Below are 27468 nucleotides of genomic sequence, written 5' to 3'. Positions count from 1 at the left end.
TACTTGGAACAGATGCTTTCTTTCACACGAACTAAATGATAAGAGGAGAAGCTGCAGATTTTTCCAAATCCAGCATATGCTGGCGTAACGCAAGGATTCTCTTTTTCTTATAAAGCTCAAATATCCTTGGCACAAAGTAAGATATTTTTTTTATTTTTTATTTTTAAATAATTTTTTTTCTTTAGAATTTTAAACGTATATCTTCAAAATTGCATTAAATCATTCGAAACTCAAAAATTTAATTCCAATTTCGCAGTTCTGGTATTTCATGCTAAATTATAGTTAAATAGATATTATTTAAACACCTTTGAATTTAATTTATTTCCCAGCCTTATAATCAAAACTTGGTGTAATATTTAACATTTGAGGTTTCTACCAAAACTGGTATGACATTTAAAAAGGCTAAGAAAGAAATTTATTTAATTTTAAAATGAAAGTGTTATTTTCTTAAAATTATTAAATATTACCTATTAAGACATTGTTTAGCATTGTTAAGTTCATGATTGATTGAGTCGCACTAAATATGATATCTCGTTGTTCATTTTCACTTTTAAAGCAGTGAAAATATAAAGCTAAGGTACGAGGCAAAGTATAAAAAGAATATTACGAATAAGTATTTATATCTGTAATTAACATTTGTTAATAAGAAACTTATGCTAATTTGATTCAAATTTTGAGCAACTTTTAAAATTAAAGCAGTCTTTTTAAAGTAGTTTCGTTTTTATGTTTTTACCAACTTTTGTTAACAATAAACATCTGACGGGGGCAACACGGTTTCCTCGTACGGCCTATTAAATTATACACATTTTTTTGCTTCTCTTCATTTAAAGTTACTTCCTCGAAATAATTAAGCTACCCTGAAAGCAAGTAGAAAATGGCATCAAAAATTATTAAATTAAATATCCCGGCCAATTATTGTCGCACGGTAATCAAACTTCTTATAATTTAATTTTTTTATATGGAGTATAAAACTTCACAAACATAAGAAAAGGAAGACAGCGTTAAAAAATAAATTTCGTTATTTTCCCAAAATTAATTTTTTTCTAAAATTTACCATTGCCAAGATAGGAATATTTTCATTATTTAAAACATTTCTGTAACTAAATGTATATGAATTCGGCCAACGATTCCTGAAATAAAAGCCGGTTAAGGACTTATAAGCCGCTTTTTAAGGTTTGGGTATATAAATATATACTTTTGGTGCTGCTGATTGCAATAAAAAGGCAGATGCAGAACTAGATGTTACAGCACTCCCATATACAAAATTTCAATGTTCTACGATTAATCGTCTTTGAGTTATGCGAGATACATACGTACTTACATACACATAGACGTCAAGGAAAGAATCAATTTTAAATAAATTTTATGATCCGTTTTGAAAATAAGTGTCCTTTTTCCTATACGTAAGTGCAAACATCAAGAAAAAATAATCAAAACGGAACGGTCAAAATGAATTTTTAGCCTGAAATATGATGCCTGGAATGTTCCGCTATAATATTTCCTTTATTTCGTACAAGGAAGTAAAAATAGATTAAAAAGTGGCATTTTTAGATTTTTTTATCGTTAACAAGTGCTGCTTTAGTTGGCAAAATTTATTTTAAAATAAGTGTAAAGAAAATCTATACTATTCGGGGGAAAATATAAAAAATGTAAATGTAATAGTTTCGGACAGACGAAGTAAATTTCAAGGAAACTTCTATTTGTGAAATATGATGCCACTTCAGATAAGAATTCTACCTGTTACGTAAAACTACAGCTTAAAACGACATATTAAGAGCATTTCTTTTAACACACGGTTCTTCTCGCTTTTTAAAAATACATTTTTTGAATATTATTATGCTTGCTGCATTCCTAATCAAATATTTTTAAAAATACGCAGATCTAAGAATTCTGCTCGTAAAAATTATTGTCTAATTTCCCTTTAAAGGAATAAAAGCCTTATAGTTCCAAAGCGTTGTATTTACTAAGTTGAAAACGTTATGTTTGGATTTCATGAAAAGATGCATTTAATTAAAACATGCGCATATTTTAATTCCTCACAGAATTTAACTACTTTATTTTTGAAAACATATCAATAGTTAAGTTGGAAAACTGGAAAAAATTAGTCATTTCTTCCGGATTTCAGATGCTGTATTTGAGCTTATGTGTATTTGAGCTTGAGTATATTATTTCCGCTTTTCTAAAAAACGATTCGAAGTTGGATTTGGGTTTAGTTATTGTAGTTTCAAAATTTGTAAGAGAATAAATGTATTAAAAATTGAAGGAGAACATAACAGAAATAAATATGAAACATGCACCTGGATATAGAACACGTTTTGAAAAGCAAATTTTTGAATGAGATATCATATGCCGCAAAAAACTGACCTAAGAATTAAACAAATGAAGTAATTAAAAATAAGCAACGAGAACTGGCGTAGAGGGAGCAAATGTACAATACTACTGTTTCGAAAGTTAAAAATAACTTTTTTCTTCAGCTGCATAGATAGAAATGATAGGAAATAAATATGTGCTTGCATGGGAACCGTCAGCTTTTCCAGATTTTGGTTTTTAGTTGCGTATCCACTTCTGTTTTTAATCAACAAATGACGTCAGAAGACCCAATTTCTATATTTGGCTAGAAATTCTCAAATTCTTTTCTGTTGTTCCCACACAGCTATATGTTTCTTCTTCATCGTTTTTGCTTGAAAAAGAAAACCCTTCGGAATTATCGTATCGTAAATTTAATCACGTTACGAAGATTCCCATTGTTCAGCTCTTGATTCTTATTTCACATTTCGAAAAAGTTAATAACATATAATCAAAAGTTACTTATCAATAACCTAATCGTGTAGTTTTGGAAGAAATGTTCTTTTTTCTAGAAGCAATTAAAATAGGAGTCATATTTTGATCATATAGGGATACAATTTGGCCTTATTCTCAACCTAATAGAGGACGAGTGTACAAGACATTTTCCGTCTTCATTCATTTCCCGTTTCTTGAACAACTTTTCTAAATATACCTTTCGTGCCCTGTAAATTTGATGTAAATGTGAATCAATTCCATTTAGAAAATCGTCAAAGAAGGTCCATCTTCTCTTCGCATAATTCTCTTTGGACAGTGGCGTAGCTAGAGAAAGGAGAAGGGGGCGGTCTGCCTCTTGCGGCACATTTGAGGGATCGGTACTCTTTGAGTGAAACATTGTTCTATAGCTGTTAGTCAGCTTCCCAGACGGGAAAATGGTTAGTGACTCTGACCACCGAACCGAAGCGTCTGCGCTCGAAATCCGGAGAAGGAATGGACATAAATTGCCTATCCCTTCATAGGAGATAATGGTGGTCACCTGTTACAAAGAATATGTAGACTTTCTTTGCCTGTTAGGTGCCTCCATAATAAAATGACCACTGCTTTTGGCATTAGCAGCGGCCAAAGTCTGAAATGGCCAATGCCCGCAATAAAAAATAATAGCGGTTAGTCATGTAGGTCGTCGAAGCACTTAAATAATAATGAGATTTTAAATTGCCATACGGAATTAAAACGAGAAAAAAGTAGTTTTTTTACTCTAGATAAGGCATTCAAAGAAATCGCTTTGAGATTTTAATAACTACACAGTCTGTTTTGTACGTTTTCTTATTTCATCGAAATTTATGAAGGAAAATTACGAATATGAATTAAATTATGATCACAGCGAATAAGGTGGTATTTCTGAGTTTTATTTTCATTACTGCTGGGAAAAACGAAACAGGAAAGTAAAAGGGTGGTCCTTTTGAATTTTTGCAGTTTATTTTAAAATATCATCTCCAGAACAAAGTTCCAAATATTATTGCGAATTTTCCTCACAACTGACGTAAGTGCTGCTAATTGTGAGAAAATATTTCTGAATAAAAATCATTTAAGAAATACTTAAAAGAACTATAAATATTCATTTTGCAATTAAGAAATCTTTCTGTATTTTCTACATTACAGACCAACAAGTATCAAGTAGACCTCTACGATGTTATCGATAGTTTTGAAAAAAAAAAAAAAAAAAAAAAGCAAAATAATAACATAATTTTAAAATGCTAGAACTAAAATTTTTCTTCAAAAATATGCATAGAGATAAAATTTATTTTCCTATATGTCATTTTCACATATACGGAATGTACCGAAAGGGCACTTTGGGTAAGCAAAGTAAGGGACCACTCGGGAAGGCAAAATCTCTAGCTGCGCCACTTCTTTTGCATACTGTACAGTTAGTTGCTTAACAAAGGCGCTGCTGGTCTCCGATGGGCGTTGAAAAAAATATTAGGATAGCATGCTTATACTAGGGGCATTGAGGATCAAATGGACAAGAAGAATATAATCTGGAAATGAGTGCAAAACGCTATGTACTTAAATATTGCCTTGATTCTTTTGATCTCTTATAATACATATTAAGCAATACAGTTATTTCGTTTCACAAGAATCATTTCAAGTCATTGTACCTTTCATACGCGTTAGCTGAACATTGTATGTACATAAATTCATTATTTATTTACTTAAGTATGAAACTTAAAAATGACAGTTTCAATTTATCAGTCTAAAATTCTTAACTGGAATTGTCAGAGAGGTATTTCTCACGATGTGCAAAAAGTACTCATTCAGCTCCACTTTAAGTTTTTGCAAATTCAGCGCTCATCTGTGAAGCAAGAAGCAAGTTTAATTACTGTAAATATTAAGTGAATGAAAAACTTAAATCATAACTAATCTATCCCCTGACTTTCATTCAATAAACTACTTGATGCAGACCAATTTCTATAAATAGATTGTCAAAAATTTCAGTACAAGTTTAGTCAATGACTACAAATCCCGTTCAAAAGGATATCTAGTGCTAAGGATCGAATGTGGCTAGTCTCATCGGTGAAGGTAACTTCCTAGCACTTCACTAAAGTTACCTATCTTTCGTCACTGCGCAAAAGCTTATAAAAGGCATAAAAGTGCCAACACCATTATAAAACTCACGTCATGAGGTAGAAACCCTCGTTAAAGATGCTAGGATACTCACGTGAAGGTCGCTCATGTAAGTCGTGAACGATCACTAACCTGCACAAGACACTGGAACCTTTTCGAGTTGACTATTGCTCGCCAAGACACAAGAGCACCTAGACATATAGGCAGGTGACGGAGGACGGAGCATCTGGTTGCTAACAGCGATAAGCAGGTGTACATCCTACGCCCTTCTCTGACTAAAAGTAACAACTCCCTAGAGCCCATAGAAGCACCCTTCGGGAGTTTAGATGAATACAAATTTAACGATTAAAGCTGGAAATTTTGGCACAATAGAGATAGTTTAAAAGCGTACTTGATAAGTAATGATTAAAATAGTACGGAGTATTATGTTGCAAATGTCCAGAATGCTAAAGAGACAAGTAATAGGTTGTTATAGATGAAATAAACCTAGAAAGTCCATGCATTAGTCAGATTGTAGAGTCATTAGGCTATTTTGAAGCAGGAGAGATGAAAAATGAGCAACGCCTTCACCGGAACTTGAACCATAGGCCTCTCGAATACGCGTTGAGTGTGCTGACCACTACTCTACGAAGGCATGCTAAGAAGTTGGAAGAAGTACATTATATACTCCACCTTTTAAAGGGCGACTGGGGATTAGGGGAACCTTTCGCCAAATCCTCGTGGTGGAGAATCATCACCAACCATCCTTTTAGTTCGGGGACCACTGTAAAATCATTAGGTTATTTCGAAGCAGGAGAGATGAGAAATGAGCAACGCGTTCGCCGGGACTCGAACCATGTACCTCTCGAATACGCGCCGAGCGTGCTGACCAGTAAACTACGAAGGCATGCTAAGAAGGCGGGAGAAATACCTTATAAGATATTTATACAGATAGTTTGGTACTAATAGAGCATGAAGCAGTTTAAATTCACATTATGTGCATAGTAGTTTCTTTTAGTTCGCAATTCGCCGTTCATTGCAGTTCGCATAATCACGCTGTATTGCACTAAGTATTCAGATTGCCCACGGAATGCGCTGCAGCTCTGCATTGTATAATATATGCTATTAAGTTTTGAGCAGGTTAAGGTTTGAGTCAACTTAGCGTTATATTGATATGTGTAGCTCTCGGCTACTAGATTGTTTGAAATTAAATTTTACATTTGACTTACTGTTACTTTACGTTATCTCAGCCACAAGTGTTTGGCTGAGTTATAAGCATAAAGTGTGTGCATCCTGTTCTTATTTAGTTTTAAATAAAGGGTAAAAAAGCTTCTCAAGTTTCAGTTGCTATATAGCGATAACTCGTTGCCAGTCTATCTAAAATTTAGTTACAGTTTATGATTGCCAGAAGATATGTAAACTTTAAATTCTTTTATACTTCATGTAGCATTTGTTACAAAAACCAGATATTTGTTTACTATTATGTACATTATTCATCTCAATTAAAGTTTAGTGTAATTTTCAAAAATATATTTAAATTACCTTGTTATGATATTCTGTTATTATACACCTCAGGAAAATACGCCATGACGACTGCAATAATTTCAGTACTTGCTGCTATGTACTTGGGGAGTACGTTCGATCTGATAAAATACCAGAAAGGTAATGCAGATGTCTTCGAACCGAGTACCTTGGAAGGAAATTTACAGGTAAATGGAAGTTTTTAAATACGAAAAAGAAGGAAGTAAATTAAATAAAAGTAAATGATGAAGAATTAATAATGTGACGAAATAACTAATCTGTATTAATTCTGAAAAGAGAAAACGATTATCATGAGCATGTAAAAGATTTAAAATTTCTCATTTGGCCAAAGTACAATTCAGAAATTGAAATGAGAATTCTGCTTACAATGCAAAAATGTATAATTTTTGCACTACAATCAATTACCGAAAGTACTTTTGTTAAATCTATGATAATATGTACTGGTTTGTTGGTATTTTTGATTTAGTTTGTTTGTAATGTTTCTTGGCAGCCGTATGTTTAAAGGATGTATTTGAATTAATAAGAAATATCTGCTTAACGCAAGGGTTCGCAACCAAGAGGAATTCCAGCAAGAAGGGGGGAGTGAAGAATTTATAGGTTAGGTTAAGTTAGGTTATTTAATTACGGCAAAGCCTCGAGGGCTATCTGCCTAAGGGGAGGGATACCTTCGTGGAGGACTTTCTAAGGAAACTGGTTCGTATACACGTCACACATGGGGAAAACCACGAAAACACCCATGCAGCCAGCCCGTTTGCGGGATTTGAACCTCGGAACGCACTACCAATGTTCGGCGACTTTACCGCTCGGCCGCTGGTGGCCCAGGAGAATTTTTAGATTCATGGGAATATGCGGTCAGACTTTTATTTAGCTGTTTAGTATTTAATTTCATTATTTCATGAATATAAAAACTACTTTTATTCAAATTTTGATATTCATCAATATTTTCTACACTTTGTGTTGTTTCATGTATAAAACACATTAAAAAACAATCTAAGTGTAAAGTAAAGTAATAAAAAGTAAATGCATGTGAATTTTCTAGTTTTGTAAAGGGGGTATGATCTTGTAACAGTGGTGAAAGGTGTCTGTGGGGCAAAATAGACTGAGAACTTCTCGCTTAACGAATGGAAAAGCAATTAGGAAAATTCAGATAAGCGTACATATTTTATGAAATATTATAATATTTTAAAGCAAAATTGATATGATATGCCAGATTTTGATCGAACATAGGCGCTTTCCTGGCAATCTTGCCTGGCTGCCTTATTTTATTTGAGGCCTATTCAGGCCTCAAATAAATATGAACATTGGAAATTTACGAAGATTTGCCGACACTTCATGGAGGCATGTCCATTCGCTAAATTAATTAGGTATAAATGTCTCATAATTATTCCAAAGAATGTTTTTGTAGATTATAAAAGATTTCAGTTATTTTCTACACATGGAATGTTGTTTATAAATAGTAATAGCGAGCCAGCAGATACTAATACGTAGAGGATATGTTTTTTTTTTTTTTTTTTTTTGCCTTATTAGTTAATGCTTATTGCAGTTTGTTTTCCTAAACTTTGTCCTTCAGGCCTTACGGAATGCTTCGTTGTTTAGCTGAGCTGGACTTGTCTGCTATGAATAAATGAATGAATGTAATCGATAATCATTGCCGTAAACGTAATGTATCAATTTAAGTGTGTATGATTTCACGCTTATTAATTTTGCCTGCAGTGTCACTTATACTTTCCTCAACTGTCATCAGTATGCAAATTAGTTACAGTATATAAGTACTGAGTTTTTAAGAGAGGGCTTTTTTCAGCGTCTATTGACTATTTCTGTGCTACAGAAACAACTATTTCTATTGTTCGATACTTTCGATAAGCCGAGTTTCTTTTACTAGGCAGCTAGACCTTGCTATGTCACAGTTCTTGGTTTAAGGATTTTATCCAAATATTCTAACTTTTTAACTTTATTACAATTTGTTATGAGAACTGATCAGTCACAGCGAAGCAAACAAGTGTGAACATACAGTGTGAAAGGACTTAATGTCTTTTACGTATTAAGCCTTCGCCTGAACAAAGCCAAAGACGGAAGCCTGAGTGGAAACGTAGTAGATATGCTTTGTCTCTTTCTATCTGATACTTTAATAAAACCTTCTTTCGTGTTATGTGTTACTTCACTGGAAGATTAAAACGGGTTGATAAGTCACCTGACTATCTAGACTGTGCCAAAGTTAATATTTAAGATAATTAGGCTCCGTAGAAGAGTTTATGTTACAGGTTAAATTAAGATGAATGCACATTCGAAACAAAAGGAAGGCATGTTAGGCACTAGCCGCAGTTGAATAACTAGAAAGAGTGCCAAAATTATCTACAAAATCCAGACATTCATTTTTTTAACAAGCAACGTATTTATTTTGGCCAGTATTTTTCTGTAAGCATTTTAGAGCCTTTTTTTTTTTTTTTTTTTTTTTTGCTTATTTATGCGTTTCTTATCTGTAGAACATTTTTAAGTGAGTAATTATTAATTCAAAACTCAAGGAAGAAAACGCTCTCAGCGGAAATATTGGAAATAAGCAAATGTATCAAAATTCTATAAAAATATATCGTTTTACCTAAATTTTAATATTAAATGTAATAATTCTTGGTGTTTGATGTATTTAATTATGGCAAAGCACACTAGGGCTATCTGCCTAAGAGAAAGGATGCCTTCGTGGAGAACTTTCTTATAATAATTCTTGATTAAATGTTAAATGTTGTTATACATCTAATTTGATATTCCATTATTAGTTTCAAAGAGAAGTTAGTTCGATTTCCTTTCAAAATACAGTATTTTCGCATGTCTTTCTATCTGTAGATGTAATAAATAAATTTATTTTTTTAGGTAATAGATAGGAGCTTCACGCGGTCTCAGTACAAATTAGTTGAAACTTCCACTCAAGCAAGAGAATTCTTGGACGTCAGCGGTGCCCTTTCGTTGAGAATTAAAAAAGGAGATATATCTGTTGATGGTACGGGTGCATACTTAAAAGACATATCGAATCGACAAAAATTCGTTGAACTCCTCGTTAGAGTACAACATGAAACGGTAAGTGAAATCTATCCAGTTTGCATTAATACTTTTAGAATTATTCGGAACTTTCTGTTTTTTATGAAGTTTGATTCTTAATTTGGATCAAAACTGAGAAATAAGAAATATTTCTTTCAATTCTAGGATGTTCTAAGAATCTATAACATTTTCAAAGCTAACAATTAACTTTACAAAAAGATATAGTTAGAATGTGTTCAAAAATTCATTGGCAGTCATTATAAAAATGGAATAATCGGAAGCAAGAGGATATAGTTCAATAACTTAAATTAATCTCTATGCTCACACACACACACAAAAAAAAAAAAAGGTTACAAATTAACTTAAACGTTTTCCTATTTTCACTTTGAATCAGGATGTGAAAATGAATCAATTCTTAGTAGATGCGCCATTGGAAATATTTCTGTAATGGGTTTTGATCAAAATTTCAGAAAAGTTATTCTAAAACAGAAATTAAAATAAATTCAGTCACAGTTCTAGAAACATAAAATCTTAAAAATTACTCAAAATTTAAATATGTAAGAACATATTTAGTATGCAAAACCATTTTATAGAATTTACAAAATTATCCCAATCCAAATTATTCGAATTTGTGTAGAAATCTCTTGCAGATTAGTATGCTAAAACGAATACCTTTTAAAAATGTTACGAGTAATTAGTAGAGCTGAAAAAAGATTATAGAAACATTACTTTTCGTTGTGACACATTTATTATTAGAGACACATTTTATTCCATTATACACATTACTTCTTTGTGACACATTATAGGAATTATTATTACCACAACTTTCTTTGTGATAAATGCGGAGAGAAAACTGAAATTAATTTTAATAAAAATTTTTTAATAATCATCAGTTCTACTGTCTTTTCATTGCTTGTCTCTAATTTGCAGCCGTCTCAGGCTAAATTGGAGTACAGGTAACACTGCACTGAGTTTAATTTTTCATATTTTTCTTTTACATATACCGTGGAACCTTGGTTCACGAACACCTTCAATCGCGAACAAATAGATTTACGAACAAATTTACCAAAGCAAAAATGTCTTGAATGATGAATAATGTCTCGGAATACGAAGAAGAAAAGTGGTAACAAAAGATATCCAAAATACAGTTAAAACAGTAAAAGTCTTCAGAAGAAGAAGAGAATAGGGAAAATGTTCCTAGTTATCTGATCGGCTAAGTTTGTGTAAAATGGCATAAAATGCGAATGCTCATAGAACAATATCACCTTGATAAATCATTAGTAAGCTGTAGCATATAATGTTTGAAGTCATAGTCTTGTTTTAGTTACATTTTAAAACATTGACAGGACCATATCACAGTGGAAGCATTTTCAATAGGACAAAGGCTCAGTGAATCTTAATTATAGGACAGTAATGTTAAGAGAAAGAAAAAAAATCCTGAAAGACAGCAAATGCTTTATAATTTTACAGAGTAAGATTTCTTTTTAAAATAATAAAACTTTATACACCTTTGGCTTCTTCAACTTTCCTATTTATGCCGTCAACTTTCTTCCTTAGGTATACCCTAAAATTTAATACATGTTTTTCTATTTTTTATGAATTTAGCATTGTGTTAAATATTGCGTTTATATTAATATTATGAATGGGCTAGATTTACTGAAATGTATTGATTTGGGTTACGAATTACAATCAAAGTAGTCTTTTCTAAGCAGCCATTTTGGACAAGTGAAACGGATTAATTCATATTACATTAATTCCTGCGGGAAAACTTTTTTTTTTTTTTTTTCAAATATTTCGGATGACGCACTATGTTCAGAAACGAAGTAAATTCGGAACCAAGGTTCAGTCTACTTATAAATGCACATAATTCGAAGGTAGGTACAAAGTGAATAACCCGGTAAAACATCTGAAATTGAGTAAAGGATCTTAGAATGAATTTTACTTAATGAATTTTCAATGCTTGAACCACAGAAGATTCAGGAAACTACAGATATTCAAAAATACCTTCCCATAGTAACAGCAAGATCACAATTCATAAGGATTAAAATACCAAATAGGCCCCTTTAAATTAATGGCATCATGATAATTAATAATGCTGTTCTTACAGGTGACGGAGACTATTCCTTCTCATTTGAAACCGAAGCTGGATTGGATGTCACTGCCTCCTGAAAGCGTAGGCACTCACTACGTGAGAAGTATCACCTATGGAGGTGAACTGATTGCTTCTCTCAGACTCAAAGCAAACAACAGAGAAGAAAGAGAAATGATTAAAGCAGCTGTCAGCGCTAATCTACAGCTAACTGGAACATTTGATCTTAATGCTAATGGTAATAGCAATTTAATTACGTTATACTAAAAAATTAAGAATTGTTTCCTCTCTGAAATCTGAACATGACATTAGTATTATAATTGTCATAGATATCAACATAAGAAAACGCTCCTTTTTACAAAAATTTGTAAAAATTGAGGTCTAAACTAACGTTTTCAATATTTTCATATTAAAAGCAACTTAAACGTTTAGAGACAACATTCGCTTAAAAACTTTAAAAAATATTTTTTCCATAAAATTTTGGAAGAAACTGCTTCACGGTAGGTTTTTCCAAGTCGTAGTCTCAGAGGATCACAATTAATCCCATATGTGATATAACAGAGCCAAATAATGCCGGAGAAGCACTGAGAAGAGATATCTAGAAAATGCATGTGCTTTAAGTATTGCATAGACTTAATTAATCAGATCATTGCAGCTCGCATGTTTCCAGATAGATTATTTTAAAAAATTATAAGGTAGGCTCAAAGTAATTGGCGAAATTAAAAGACCAAACGATAAAATATAAAAGCAAAACAATAAATGTACATTTAGAAAGAGGGACATCTCAACTCTTGTTAAAGCCAGTTTAAACCAGTTATTTTGTCGTTTATATATCAAAAGTTATGAATGGTTCGTTATCAACAAACACAAGTATATTAACGGTACAACCCTTTAAATGTGGACGCGAAAGCGTTGAAGATGAACCAAAGATAGGGCGCCCTTTAGTTTCAAAGAATGAGGAAAATTTGGGGAAAATTCGTTCTTTGGTAAAAGCTGATTGACGTGTAACAGCTGAGCTATTTTAAGATATTCTTGGGATAAGCAAAGAAAGCTGTCGACAAATATGAAAATGAAGAAAGTTTGTGCTCGATTTGGGCTTCGGATTCCGGTAGAAGAGCAAAAACGAAGACAGAAAAGCTTGCTGTGATGATTTACTGTCTACTGAAAGACACGTCAACAACTTCTTAAAGTGTATCCCAGCAGAAGATGAGACCTGGTATTTTCCGACCGCCTCATCCGCGACCATGAGCACAAATACGCATGCGCCATTAGAAACGAATTATTTTCAAAATAGGGTGGAAGGATGGGGACTTTCTTTTCCTCTAGCATATCTCTCTTCTCCGAAAAGAAAATTTTCACGTTGCAGCAAGTAGTAACGCCCCTTTTGGACGAGTCTATGTGTTTTGGCTGAATGTCAGCCAAGGTTGCGTTTCACACGGTAGGACTGTATCTGCAATACGACGCAGAAACAAAAAGACAAAAAGCATGGTGGAAAGGATCTTCTTTTCCCATACAAAAAAATTAGCAAACTTAAAGTGATACGGATTTTATTTTAAAGGCAAAGGGAATGGTGATTCCATTTTTTTGATTACGAAGGACTTATTCATTAAATTTGTCCCTGAATACCAATAAATTAATCAGTGTTTCTAAAAGGATGTACTTTTCCTGTTAAGAACTATTATAAGGCGAGTTGGGAAGAAACGTTTTCATTCTGGGCAATAGTTTCTTTTACACGATAACGCTAGGCCCCACACAGCATTATCTGTAAAACCATATATTGCCAAGCATTCAGTTGCAGTGATAAATCAGCCAGCGTATTCTCCCGACACTTATTGCCAACACGTGTTCTGTTCTTTTTTTTTTTTTTTTTTTTTTTTTTTTTTCCCGAAGCTTAAGATTGTCATGAAAGAACAGAGATTTGAAAATGTCTCTATCAAATGTTATGCATCTTTTGAGAACGGTTAGTTTCAACGCTACAAATTGTGTTTAGATGACCTGAACAAACGTTGGGATAATTGTAAAGACTCGTCTGGAGATTATTTTGAAGGAGATAAATTTGTATGAAGGTTAGTAATATTTTTCGAATTTTCAGGACTTGTCCGGTTCCTTTATGGGCGCACCTTGTAGAACTGATTCTTTGGGTCTATTTCTGATACAAAGGTGAAATCAAGAGGAATAAAGTCACTCAGATGTAAAAAATCAAAGGCTACTTTTTGTGAAACAACCTTAATTTCTGCATGAATATCTGGTCTTATTTATGCAGATTATTATTGATTGATCTGCTCTGTGCAATTTCGGATTAATATCTGAAAGCTACTTTATAATACCTGCTAAAAATGAGGAAACAATCGAAACATTTCATCATCATTCGTCAAGTTCGTATTTTTACATTTTTGTAATTGTGATGGTTTTTATTTCTCCAAGCAGTATTCAGAATTTTACTAGTGTTACCCACCTGTTTAGCCGAAAAAATTGTTGCAATAAATGATGATCTGTGAATGAGCCACGCCGATAGATAAAAAAAAAATTTCATTGTAGAAATTTGTAATCCTTTTCATATTGCATCTGAAAGTATTTCACACAGTTTTCCTAGGTGAATTTACAATGATATGTGATAATACTATGAACTTTGGTTTCGATATGAGATTTTTAAATCTGCGTTATTAAATAGCAATGATTATGTTTCTGTTTCTAATTTTATAACCGTTTTTCTCCGTAACACTGAAATTCATTCCAAAACACGTTTGGAACGAAAACATAAAAACAACGGAAAATAAAAACATTAGCAATTATAAATGGCTATAATTTAGAATTTCTATTAAAAATTTGCCATCCTTTGCTTTTTGTTGAATTTTGTTATTTTAAATGTCTCCAAACTTTTTAAGGCAATAACAAATTACTTTTCTTTGGTATTTTGAGCAAACATTGAGTTCTTAGTAAATAGCTTTTAAAGTAGAGTCTGTAATTTGATAATTTCTGTAGATACAAATCTTATTCTCTTTGGAACTTAACTCTAAGAAATTAACATATCTCAGCACATTTCTCGAATTCTCATAGTTAATAAAAATTCGATATTCAAATACTGAAAAATATTTTCAAGTTGTAATTCCTTCGTTTCTAGAAGGTGCTGTTTCACAACTAAGAGCTGTCTTTGAATCTAGAACTTGGAAGAATAGTCACTTATTTGTAGCTTACAGTCAGATAATTAGTCAACATGTAGAGACATTAGGTTAATTGGAAAAGTCAAAGAGATGAAAAATTCGCAACCGCATTCGCCGGGAATCGAACCACGGACCTCTGAAATACCGGCTCAGTGTGCTGACCACTACACCACGAAGGCACGTTAGGAAGGTGGGAGAAATACCTTATATTCTCCCCTTTTAAAGTGCGACGGGGTTTTTTTTTATGAGACCCAATCGCCAATTCCTGGGTGGGGAGAAATCGTCATCCACCACCCTTTTAGTTCGGGCGCCACTGTAGAGACATTAAGTAATTTTTGGAAGAGAGATGAAAAATTAGCAACCGCCTTCGCCGGGAATCAAACCATGGACCTCTGAAATACCGGCTCAGTGTGCTGACCACTACACCACGAAGGCACGCTAAGAAGGTGGGAGAAATACCTTATAAACTGCACCTTCATTTAGGTTAAGTTACTCTATGCTGCTTTCGATTTTCATGCATGTATGCAGTATTACCAATTTCGAATGGTTTATATTCCTTCTTGTAAAATTTTTGAATTAATAAAATACCTTATGGTGGTTTCTTGTTATGGTGTTACCTCCAATCCTCGAATTCCATATCACAGATTATGTTTTTACTGCATTAATATAAATATTAACAACACATAGTGCACAATAAAAATTAAGCTTTATTTCGGAACTTCGCGCACATTCCCCGACAGCCGGCCTGTTTCGCTCTGCTCGCTACTCGTAGGAAACTTTTCCTCTAGGGTTGCCACACTTATCGGAGGGCGCAAGGCGCGCTCCTTATCGCCATCACCACAGAGTTTCCCCCCCCAGTTCCTTTAATGGCTATTCAAAGGAACGACATAGGTTAAGAAATTATCTCAGAGGAACCGTACTGTCGGGTATTATTTTTTTTTTTTTTTTTTTTTCATGATTACAAAATTAGAAAAGTTCAAAATGCAGTTCAATATATAACAAGGTAATGACACATATAATAAACATGAAATAACAAAAAATATGTTACGATATGAATTTTAAATTGTTATGTAAGAAGCAAGTTTCTTAGGGAAGTGAACATGTCCTCCCGATCTGGTGACAGTTTGTGTCTTAAAGAGTTCGTTTGCAGATTTATTCTGCTGAACTGTCTTTAAGTCTTTATTTGTTTTCAGTTCAGGCAAATTAGAGTCCGAAAGCAAATAGGCTGGTTTTACACGGTCTATAGACACAGTAGATTTCAGACCGTGAATATCAATTGTGAAAGTTTTGTTCGTTCTAGAAAGGACTTTATGCGGACATGTATATGGTTGGCACAGAGGTAGCTTTACTCGATCGACACGTAAGTATACATGCGTACAAGACTTTAAGGTAGCACTTACGTAACACTTTTCTTGGCAATGTGCAGATGTTGCTATTGGATTTGATTGTTGCATTCTATGCCGAAGATTCGCTATAAATTGTGTGTCATACGGAGATATCTTAGATGACGTTATCATATCACTAGGCAGCTTGAGAGTTGTGCCGTACACCAGTTCAGCACAAGATGACTGTAGATCTTCCTTTACGGCTGTCCGAATACCAAGCATAACAACTGGTAGTGTTTCAGTCCAGTTATTGGTCTCGTGAGCCTTGAGAGAAGATTTTAAATGTCGATGAAATCGTTCAACAATGCCGTTGGACATTGGATGATAGGCTGTTGTTGTGATTCTGTTCGTACCCAAAATGCGCGTAAATTCTGCAAAAATTGCGGATCTCATTTGAGAACCTTGGTCTGTTGTAATGATCGATGGGCAGCCAAAACGAGATATCCAACAATTGAAGATGGCTCTGCAAATGGTTTCCGTTTTCATATCCGGAATGGGAATGGCTTCAGGCCATCTGGAGAATCTATCTATGAGAGTCAAAAGGTACACATTGCCTTCTGATGGAGGTAACGGTCCGACGATATCCATATGGATTTCTGAAAAACGTGCATCAGGAAGAGAGAATGCGCCCAGTGGTGCTTTAGTATGCCTAGTAATTTTCGATTTTTGGCAAAATTCACAGAATTTCACCCAATTTTTGATATGACGTTTCTTATCGGGCCATACATAACGAGAACAAATAAGCTTCGTAGTAGCTGCAATTCCTGGATGTGACAGATTATGCAGATGATTAAAGATGAGTCTGCGAAAGGAATTCGGAACAAATGGACGAGGAATGTCCGTTGATATGTCACAAAGAATATTACCATCAGAATACTGGCACGGTTTAAATTCTAGTTTCAAAGATGATGTATTGTTTTTGAGAAGGTCTTGTACCTCCGGATCATGCCGTTGAGCTTCCGAAATTTTTTTTAAATCCAAAAATGGAGATTTTGTTATGGAATCAATTTCGATTCTTGAAAGAGCGTCAGCAACGACGTTCTTTTTTAACCTTGCACATGCCTAATATCAGTAGATTACTGAGAAATAAAATCTAAATGGCGCAATTGTCGAGGTGAACATTTATGAGGGTTCTGCTTAAAAGCGTATATTAACGGTTTTTGATCCGTATAAATTATAAAATTTCTGCCCTCTAACAATGTGTCGGAGTTTCTTAATTGCAGAATAAATTGAAAATAATTCCCTATCGTACGCGGACCATTTCTGTTGACTTTTATTGAGTTTCATAGAGAAAAATGCTATAGGTTCCCATGTTTGTTGAGACAACTGCATAAGTGTGCCGCCTATTGCGACGTCTGAGGCATCTACCCAGATGCTTAGCTGGGCTCCGAGAATAGGGTGTCTCAAAAGGGTAGCCTGAGCAATGGCATTTTTGGCAGCAATAAAGGCTTGTTCAGCATTCTCATTCCAATTTAATTGTGGGGATGAATCCTGAACACGAGAACGAGATTTCGTTTTATTAATATAGCCTTCTAACAATTTTATTAATGGAGAAAGAATATGTGCTGCTTTAGGTATGAAACATCTGCAAAAGTTAAACATGCCTAAAAGTCGGCGAAGCTGAGTGAGAGTGGTAGGTTGAGGAAAATCTAAAATACATTTGACTTTGTCAGGAAGGGGTTCAATTCCGTTTTCACTAAGGTGAAAACCTAAGAAATCAATAGACGTTTGACCAAAGGTGCATTTTGAAACATTTATGCAAAGTCCATATTCCTGAAGTTTGTAAAATAAAGCTTTCAAATGCCTGCAGTGTTCCTCAGAATCTTTAGAGGCTATGAGCAAGTCATCGACGAAAGCGTAAACACCTTCTAAATCCCGCGTGACTTCCTCTATAAAACGTTGAAAAGTCCAGTAAAATCGGCTAAGTATGGAATAGGGTATTTGTCTTTTATTGTTTGAGCGTTCAATGCTCGATAATCTCCTACAGGTCTCCATTCCAGACTTCCCTTTTTTGGAACCTTGTGAAGTGGGGATGCGTAATTTCTGCTCGAAGGTCTCAAATGCTCCAATTTCGTTATAGTTTGAAATTCTTGTTTTGCTATTTTTAAGCGATCTGGAGCTAAACGACGAGGTTTTGCAAACACAGGTGGACCTTTAGTTATGATATAATGAACGGTGTTGTGTTTAACAGGTTGGTTAGGATCTGGTAATCTAGTAATTGAAGGAAATTCTTTTAAAATTTTGTGATATGGTGTATCACTAAACACTTTTACTGAATAAATGCTTGCATTTTTCACGCAACCGACGGTTTTAAAATGCGTTTTTAAATCTTTGAGACATTTGTTTCTGAGATCAGGCACCAATTCAAAGAAATGGAGAAAATATGCTCCAAAAATGGGTGTACTAACATTTTCTATAAGAAAAGTCCATGTAAACTCTCGACTTAATTTGAAATCCAAAGAAAGTGTTTTTTGACTATAAACATGAATATTGGAATAATTAGCAGCGAAAAGTGTTTGTTGGGGAGAATTCCGTTTTTGAGAATTATTTGCTGGAAGTAAGGACACGTCAGAGCCGGTATCGACCAAGAATGAAAGGTTTGTTCTACGGTCACGAACGAACAGGTGACGTGAAACTTGAGGCAAAGAATAAGTCGCCTCTATTCTTTGCTGGTTTCGTTTCCCTGCCATGAACAAGGTTTTGTACATTTGTCATCTCTACACTTTTTCCCAAAACGTCTATGATACCAGCAAACAGAATAATCTCTCATTTTGGAATTGCTTCTTTCTTTATTGCGATCTCCGCGATTTAGCGAGCGACCACGAGAAAGAGAAATGCGATCAATACGTTTGTTTAATTTTTCTATTTGTTTAAATAATTTATCTTCAAGAGACTGATCGACTGTGCGAGAAACGGCACAAGTCCCTAGGGTTGGATTTACTTCTAAAATTCTGTCGGCAATTTCTGCAGCTTTATCTACAGTTAAATTGGAAACCGCTGCCAAAATAGACTGAACAGTCAAAGGCAAACGTTGAAGGAATAATTCTAACATTAAGTTATCAGGAACATTTAAAGATTCTGCTCGACGTTTCATATTTCTAAGCAAATCGGAAGGTTTTCGAGAACCTAATTCCTCTCCAGATAATAATTGGCGAATTTCTTGCTAAGAAGATTCTCCTGATCGATTTATTAACTCAGTTTTGAGCTTTGTATATGGATCAATAAGGTCTGGTTTCATAAGTAAATCCCTCACTAGTGATGCAATATCTGGAGGAAGATGAGAAACTACATAATTATATTTAGTAATGGATTCTGTGATAGGTTTGGGGGTGGCAAGAGCAAAGGTACTTTCACACATAATAAACCATAAAGGTGGGTCTGATCGGTTATAAACCGGAATTTTGACGGCATGAACATCAGACATTGTGCAAGGTTATTAAGCCAAAATAAAAGCAAAAATTTAACTAAAGAAAATGAAATTAAATGATAAGAAGAAAACAGAATTATAAAATGATCTATAATTACTACTCATCTGTGATTCGGAGGATGAAAACCGTTGTAATCCATTACTTCTGGTTTGGAGATCTTGAGTGATGGCTTGTAGGCAAAACCGAAAGTGCTTGAGAACTGTTCATACGGCCTGATTTAATCACGTCTGGGTCACCATTATGGTAGTTTCTTGTTATGGTGTTACCTCCAATCCTCGAATTCCATATCACAGATTATGTTTTTACTGCATTAATATAAATATTAACAAGACATAGTGCACAATAAAAATTAAGCTTTATTTCGGAACTTCGCGCACACTTTCCGACAGCCGGCCTGTTTCGCTCTGCTCGCGAACTTCTCCTCTAGGGTTGCCACACTTATCGTAGGAAACTTCTCCTCAAGGGTTGCCACACTTATCGGAGGGCGCAAGGCGCGCTCCTATCGCCATCACCACAAACTAAAACGGAACAGCGTTCTACTTCGATGCCGTACTGGTTTACATCGAATACAAGCAAAGGTATAACATCACTTTCTTAATGTGAAATATAGTTGCTGTTAATTCTAATTATTATTATTTTCACTTTTATCTAGCTTGATATTACTTTTAGAACGATAACAAAGTAAAGGGATATATAAATAAAACATTTTAATCTCAAGTGATATCATTTTTTTTTTTAAAGGAAGCTTTGATAAGCTGAGGAAAGATTTGGCCGGCATGTATAAAGAAGAGATTAAAGTCATGGCAACGAAGAGCCCATCAAGTCCTCCTCAGACTGTCGAAGAATTGATGAAACTGGTCGACGATTATCCCAAGGAAATAAAAACAATTAATAACGGCAAAGGCAAGGCTCTCAAAGCTGAGCTGCATCCACTCTCTTCTTTAAAATCAGACTTCCCTAATTATCTACCGAACAGGTACGTAGGGTTTTATTAAATGGCATCCCCTTAAAAGGAATTTATGCTTAATTTAATTTTATTGAAAAAAATGAATATTTTCAGTGCCATTAACGCTCTTTTGAATGACGTGGAAACAAAATATGACGACATACGTATAGTAATGCATGAAATAATTCCGTGGAATAATAAGAGATTAGATTCTACTGAAGAAGAAGATTTGAAGGTAAGCACGGTTTGCTCGAACATCATAGAAATTTTTCTCTCATTTCAGCTGAAGATAAAATTTAATAAGCAACAAAGAAAATAAAAATGCAGGAAATAAATTCTTAGTTTGCAAAGCTCCTAAAAATTATTGTTTTCAGTGTAATACTCTCATATTTCTTTGATCGCCCCAGGCTAGTAGAAAGATTCTTTATAATTAATTTCTGAAATGTTTGAAATTCTTCGATTTATTCTGTTTTGACACTAAAGTTAGTTTATTACATGCTTAAGACACAATTTTAAAGAAATGTTAAATGGAAATGTACAATGTTTACAATGTGCAATGCATAAGACAATGTTTTCTGGAATATGACCCTCATCCATCTTCTTGGAGCAAATGTAAGCATTTTTAAGCTTTTTAGAAATTGACAAATTCTAATGGTAAGGCACTGCACGATTTAAATGTGAACTAGTTCAGCATAATGTCCTTTTAGTCATTTGATCGTGATTAATTAATCCGTTGATGATATGAGAGGATACGCGATTGTAAGTTAGATATATGATATTTTCATTTCCATTTTATTTATTAATTTGTTTTATTTTATTTTAAGGTAGAAGAACTGTATGCTGCTGTGTCGAACGCCCAAACAGCTTTTCACAAAGCCATCAGTGACTTAGACGTTTCTATCAAAGGGAAGTCCAACCAATTTGAAGAGGCCTTTAAGGCATATGGAACAGGAAAAGAAAATATTCCAAATAGGTTCCAGAGATGGTTCTGGAAACTCAGGCATGAAATTGTAAGTTTCCATCAGTTTGCTTTGTCTCTGCTATAAATAAAAAATTGGCAGCAATACAAAATTTAACTTTTTAATATTTCAAGAAATTATTATATACTTATGATAGAATTATGGTGATACCCGAAGGAAAATATAAATTAAAACTAATAATATAAGAAAAGTAATAATAAAGTTAATTACCTGAGAACAAGTTAATTACCTGTAACGTGGATCGGCATTTTTAAATGTCATCCTATTATACACTAGTGTGCAAAATTTAAGCAACTCTTTTGATTTTGTCCATGATTCCACAAAAAATCAGTTGGTATACCTAAACACACGACAGAGCCCTAATATAGTGTTTAAAGCATGAGGAAAGTATATTAGGAAAAACAATAAATAGGACGCATACAGTATGGAGCGAACAAAAAAAAAATCTTTCTGACAGAATAACGTTAATACAAAAACTGCCTAGCCAAGAAGGAGAAAAATAAATTAAAGAGTACGTAGTATGATCTCTCCAAATTCAAAAGTTGCAACGGTTGCGTTGCACCATCTCTCGTTATTCAGCACCAGATTATCTAATAGCTCTCGGGGTAAAGATTCCCATTCTTCTAAGAGCTGTTTTAGGTTGTCTGGCATTTTACGAAGGATAAGATCATACTGCTAGGGACTTCCTAAAGTACCAAACACATTTTCAACGGGATGTAATCATACGAGCACGCTGGTCAATCCATTTTATGGATATCTTCACTCTGAAAGAGCTCCTGAACAGCATGAGTCATGTGTGGTCGTGTACTGTCATCCCAAAAAATGAAGTCGGGACCACCTCAGAAAAGATGCAGATGGGGGAGAATAACTTCATCGCATAACGATCTCCGATAAGTGAAACTCTATTGAAAGTGAGTAGGTCCGTCCTTCCGTTCATCATAATGCCTCCATACACGCCAAAACCATCCCCAAAGGTCTTCCCTGATGTTAGTGGAATGAAAGCCTGTCACTACTTCTCTCCATATGAACTGGCGTCGATAATCATTTGTCAGACTGAAAAGATTGTGGTAGGTAAAGAGTACGCAAGTTCATTGATGCATTATGTATTAAATTTAATCACTCTTAAAACTTTTTTCTCTCTATACTACTGAAAACTCTCTATACTCTTTGTTCTCTCTTATACTCTTTCTATACTCTTTGTTCTCTCTATACTCTCTCTATACTCTTTGTTCTCTCTATACTACTGAAAACGGTGCCACCGATAGGTTGCTATTAGTGGTATGAGCGTTCAAGACAGCGGGCTAATAGGACACCTTTATGAAATCGTCTGGCTACAGTAAACCACGACAACTGTCATCCGGTTGCCCTGCGCAGTTGCTGAGCAATGTTGTCCGCTGTTTGGTTTAGATCCCGTTTCTCCTGCAGGGCGAAAATAATGGTCATCAATCACAGTTGTTTTCTTGGTCGACCTCCATCAACTTTTCTTACCGGTGGAAACCTTTCGAAACAATTTTTTCATCAATTCCAAATTCTTGGGCCACAGATTTCAAACTGCGCCTGTCCTCAAGCTTGCCAATTATTCTATTGTGTGCAAAGGCGTCGTGATGTTTTCTTGTAACAATACTGCACGTACAATCTAACTTTCACTCGTAGAAAAATGCCTGGGAATGCGCCTTCCTTTCTTCGTTTTAAGCTGCATTCCACTGCACGCGCTAACACCAGGCATGTTAAACTCAGTATCTCATTTGAATCAAACAGTCATGAGAACGATAGTTAAACAGTATATAATAATGCGAGCCAGAAGAAAAACAGAAGTCCACTTTCATACTTAATAATGTAATGAGTGAAAAAAATAAGTATATACGTAAAATTTTACTTAATACTGCATTTAATTAGAAGAATATAAGAAGTACGGATAGTAGAACATGAACATAAGAAGTACGGACTTTAGAAAGAGCACAATAAAATGCCGATAGTAGATGGCTACCTATTATTTCTTTGCCGGCACCTAGCATTCTTTTCCTACAACCAACTTTCGAATGTCTGGAGGCATGCTGCTTGTACTAGCAGTTTTAGAACAAAGATTAGATGAATGTTAACTTGGATCTCGCTCGGAATTTTTCCTTTTTTTCACAAGCTGTTTATTCTGGCACGTACTACCTGTTAGTTTCTTGGAGTTTTCGTTTTTCAGTTTCTTTTCTTTTCTTTCTTTCTTTTTTTTTTTTTTTTTTCTTCTTTTCTTTCATTTACTATAGTGTTCGACCACTCTCTGACATACTCTTCATCGTACTCTTTTATAGCCAAAATTATCGTTTTATGACTCTTATTAACATCTCTCAATTCTTCAGCTAATATTCTTAAATCGCATTTTTTTGCCTTGATATTAAAATTCTTTACATCTTATGTACTTGTAGGAAATTAGTGTAGCTTTAGGCTTAATATTCAGTGCTATCTCTCTTTTGATTTCTGTTAGCTTCTTATGTATTAAATTTAATCACTCTTAAAACTTTTTTAAAAGAACAAAAAAACATTTATAGGAGATAAAATGTAATTGTAATTTATTAGACCTACACGTGACACTTTCTTAAACATACATATCGTAACAGGCGTTCTTACTGCATCGTACATGTCTGTATCTTTTAGAATGTAAGCATAACGACAACCAGAATAACTATTGCTGTTTCTCAGTAGATAATCTGTCCAATAACAATAAGCAATTTACAATCATACTTACGTACTAAACATGGAAATTGTGTGATTCAAACTTTCGGTTTTCTGGGAACCTTGCAGGCAAGCATTTTCAAAATTCGGGGATACATTCCTCACTGAATTTTTGTTTTCGAGTTGCATTGAATTTCTGTTAATTCCATCTGTAAATGGACTGACATTAACTCATCGTCGGGTGAGAAAATATTTTTTTGAAACTACCGTCTTAAAAGTCCCTTTAAGCCCACAAGTTTATACAAATTCCTTGACGCTCAGTGTAATCCCAATTTTATTAATATAAAATGTTTGTTATTTTCTCGGGATTAACGGTGGGTCGCAAGCAATTAATCAAGAACCGCGAGTTTGACAAGCCCTCTGACTGCAGACAAACTTGGATAAAAGAGAAAAGTTAGAAATAATACAGTCAGAAACCTGGCAGGCAGAAGTTTGTGGCATGCAGGGCACTTTTTCTGCACTGAAAATTTCTTAAATGACATGCCCGATCGAATGGGAGCATTTATCATGGTGAAATACCACCCAGTCGCCTAAAAACGTACTTTGATCTTTTTCTTTGCCACGCGATGGGAAAGGATTTATGCGTAGAGCATTTTAATATTTTTCTATATTTATATCAGTTTTTATTTGATTTCACTTCTTCGCAGCCATAACCCCGTTTCAAAGAAATCCAGAGTATTTATAATTTTTCTTTTGAAGTAAAATGGGCGGTATAAAACGACGAGCGTCAAAATAAATTTTATACCTTCGGTCTGCTTTAGAATAATTACAAAAGCGTTTAAAAAATCCTACAAAATAATATAATATTATATGTTATGACTTGTCCTCTGAAGTAATATAAGATTAATAATGTACAAAATAACATAACTTTTTAATTAATTTCCATTAAAACTGCTTGTACGAGTTTTGCATAAGAATCGCATTATTATTATTTTTTTTTTTCTTTTTCAGACTAAAGAGCCTATTGGTGAGTAAACCTTATGTTCTTTTCTTTCATTTTCTCTCTCTTGCTTTATTATTATTATTTTTAATATTTATTTATAAATATTTTTTCACTAAACTGTGTGAGTTTCTTCTAATATATTCCCATTTTACATTTCTTATAGCTGCGTTTTTTATAAATATAAAAAAATATTAACAATAAACAAGTAAAAATAAATTTGAATATTTGCAACATTGTGGATTTCCAACCTTTTATCTAACAGCAACCTCGTGAACAGATATGCGAAAAATCGCTTTAGTTCAGAAACATAAACGTAAAACTCAATAAGGGTTAATTGCCCTTCATTTCTCAAAAGAAAAACTTAACAGTTGGCTCCTTTCTGAGAGCGTACAGCAAAGCCTGCATCTAGGCTTGAAATCAAAGTAATAAGAAGTAAAACTTAACTAAACTAAAATGATATAGCCTAAGCTGTCAAGATTTTTTAAGTAGTTGGCCCCTAAATATCAAATAAGCTAGCAAACTATCAAGGGCCTGAAATACGGCCGAGTGTAGTAATAGCTTAGAGACAGACGTAGCCAAAAGGCGAACGCGTCCTAGTCAGAAACTCTAGCTCTCTCTAACGAAAGTCAGTGGAACTTCGACTTAAGTGCCACTCTTACTCATTTGCATTAACCGTGATTCTAAAAACACATTCCGGTAGGAAATTGTAAGCTGAAATTAGGAAGGACGGGAAAGTATAGCTTTAACTAAAGATAACTGTTAAAAAACTTAGGATAAACCTTACAATATAATAACTAGTTTACTTAGTTAAGAAAACAGCTGGATATTTATTCTTAAATAATTTCCAAAAGCATGTATTTGATGTAATGTTTATTTGCATTCTGCAAAAAGAGTTTATTTGAATCGAATGCTTAATGACTGGAGCATCGAATGCTCAAGTCATTAAGCATTCAATCAGACAAGAAATCAAATATGCAAAACAGTTTAATTATTCAGGTACATTAAATAGTTCTTGTTTCACATTTTTGCATGCGTACATATCTTAAACACCTTTTTATAGTAAATTAAATTCTCTCTTTTTTCCCAAAGTCTGGGAAAACCCATCAGGAAGTGGTGCCATTTTAATTAATTGGGGCGTGAAAACCTGCCCAACAGCATCTTTGCCGGATGTGGAATTGCTATATACAGGACGTGCTGCAGGTACACCAAACAAAGCCTGGGCTGGAGGCAGAAACTTCGAGTGTATGCGAGATGATGAACCCAAACTCTCCAAACCAATCGGCACACCACCTAAACCTGCTTATGTGGAAACTGTTGAATACCGGACCTTTGCAGATCCAGAGAAGAGTCACCCAATTTTATGCGCTGCCTGTTTCATAAAAGAGACTATGGCAGTGAAAACATTCTATGCTCGTACATCTTGCCCTAAAAACTGGAAGAAGGAATATTCTGGTCTTATGATGGCAGATAGTGTCTCGAATGTCGACACTGAGTTCATGTGCCTGAACAAGGAGGCTTTCGCTTATGATGACCCTGAAACCAGTGGTGGAAACCACGTAGCAAAATTGAACCCAGTATGGATGTCTTGCCATAACTGCGACGGGGAGAAGATTGCTCCGTGTGTTGTATGCAGTTATGAAAACAAATCCGAATTGCTATCTCCTTCAAAAGAATAATTGATGATACACCTGGGAAAGAAGAAATATTTTTGAATTAAAAGCAAGATGTAAATTGAAAATCTCTGCATTAAAAGGATTATGACAAAATTATGTATTTAGTGTTTGAAATTATTTATAAATAAAATCTCAAGTGATAAATCAAAACTATTTAACATAAAGTGAAATTCTTTATTTTATAAAACAGACTGAGTTTTCTATATCCTGAAATCTGAAATTAAATTTTGTTTTGTTTTATTTTATATTGAAACCACACGCATTAAAAATTTTTGATCTAAATTCACTCTTTTTTAATATAAAATAATGAGAATTTTTTAGTCTTACAGTAATCTTCCAATTTATGCCAATTCTAAATTATTGCTTATCTCTAAACACATTTACCTTGCTTTAGCGGTACACCAAACTGTCGTCAAAACTTTTAGAATTTATTACCCGAGACCACACGGTTGTTAGCCTCCTTTAGATGAAAATTTGTCTATTCGTTCTTTTTTTTTTTTTTTCCTAAAAGCGAGTCGGAAACAACGCTGGAAACTGATTGAGTCATTCATGTAATAGATGAAGTTATTAATCTTAACATACAATTAAATATAGAAGTTGATAGTGTCAACGGCAAAGAGCTGTTGAAACCCCCTCTCTCTTACGGTAAAATCAATGAACTTCTATAGGTGTGTGACTAAGTTACT

General features: G+C 34.1%; 1 protein-coding gene across 1 annotated transcript; it reads left to right on the top strand.

Moving 5' to 3' along the window:
• On the top strand, positions 1-26878 carry LOC118197256 (uncharacterized). Its single transcript, XM_035368759.2, has 9 exons — positions 1-136; positions 6460-6593; positions 9292-9495; positions 11564-11783; positions 20261-20495; positions 20580-20700; positions 21290-21475; positions 25118-25133; positions 26199-26878. The coding sequence occupies exons 2-9, from the start codon at positions 6471-6473 to the stop codon at positions 26783-26785; spliced, it is 1692 nt and encodes a 563-aa protein (XP_035224650.1). The 5' UTR covers positions 1-136; positions 6460-6470; the 3' UTR covers positions 26786-26878.
• Positions 26879-27468: the final 590 nt, after the last annotated feature.

The sequence above is a fragment of the Stegodyphus dumicola genome, chromosome 10 (assembly GCF_044657685.1).
Source record: "Stegodyphus dumicola isolate Sdum_Otavi_A_Nest chromosome 10, ASM4465768v1".
Classification (NCBI taxonomy): Eukaryota; Metazoa; Arthropoda; class Arachnida; order Araneae; family Eresidae; genus Stegodyphus; species Stegodyphus dumicola.
Note: the sequence above shows the minus strand (reverse complement) of the source record. Positions and strands in the feature narration are given on the sequence as shown.

What these genes read in the sequence shown, in the direction of transcription:
- LOC118197256 (XM_035368759.2), top strand. Translation starts at nt 6,471, where the DNA reads ATGACGACTGCAATAATTTCAGTACTTGCTGCTATGTACTTGGGGAGT. An exon ending in ATTTGATCTTAATGCTAATG is followed by an intron (nt 11,784 to 20,260) that starts GTAATAGCAATT and finishes TTTTTTTTAAAG; the next exon opens with GAAGCTTTGATAAGCTGAGG. An exon ending in CTGAAGAAGAAGATTTGAAG is followed by an intron (nt 20,701 to 21,289) that starts GTAAGCACGGTT and finishes TTTTATTTTAAG; the next exon opens with GTAGAAGAACTGTATGCTGC.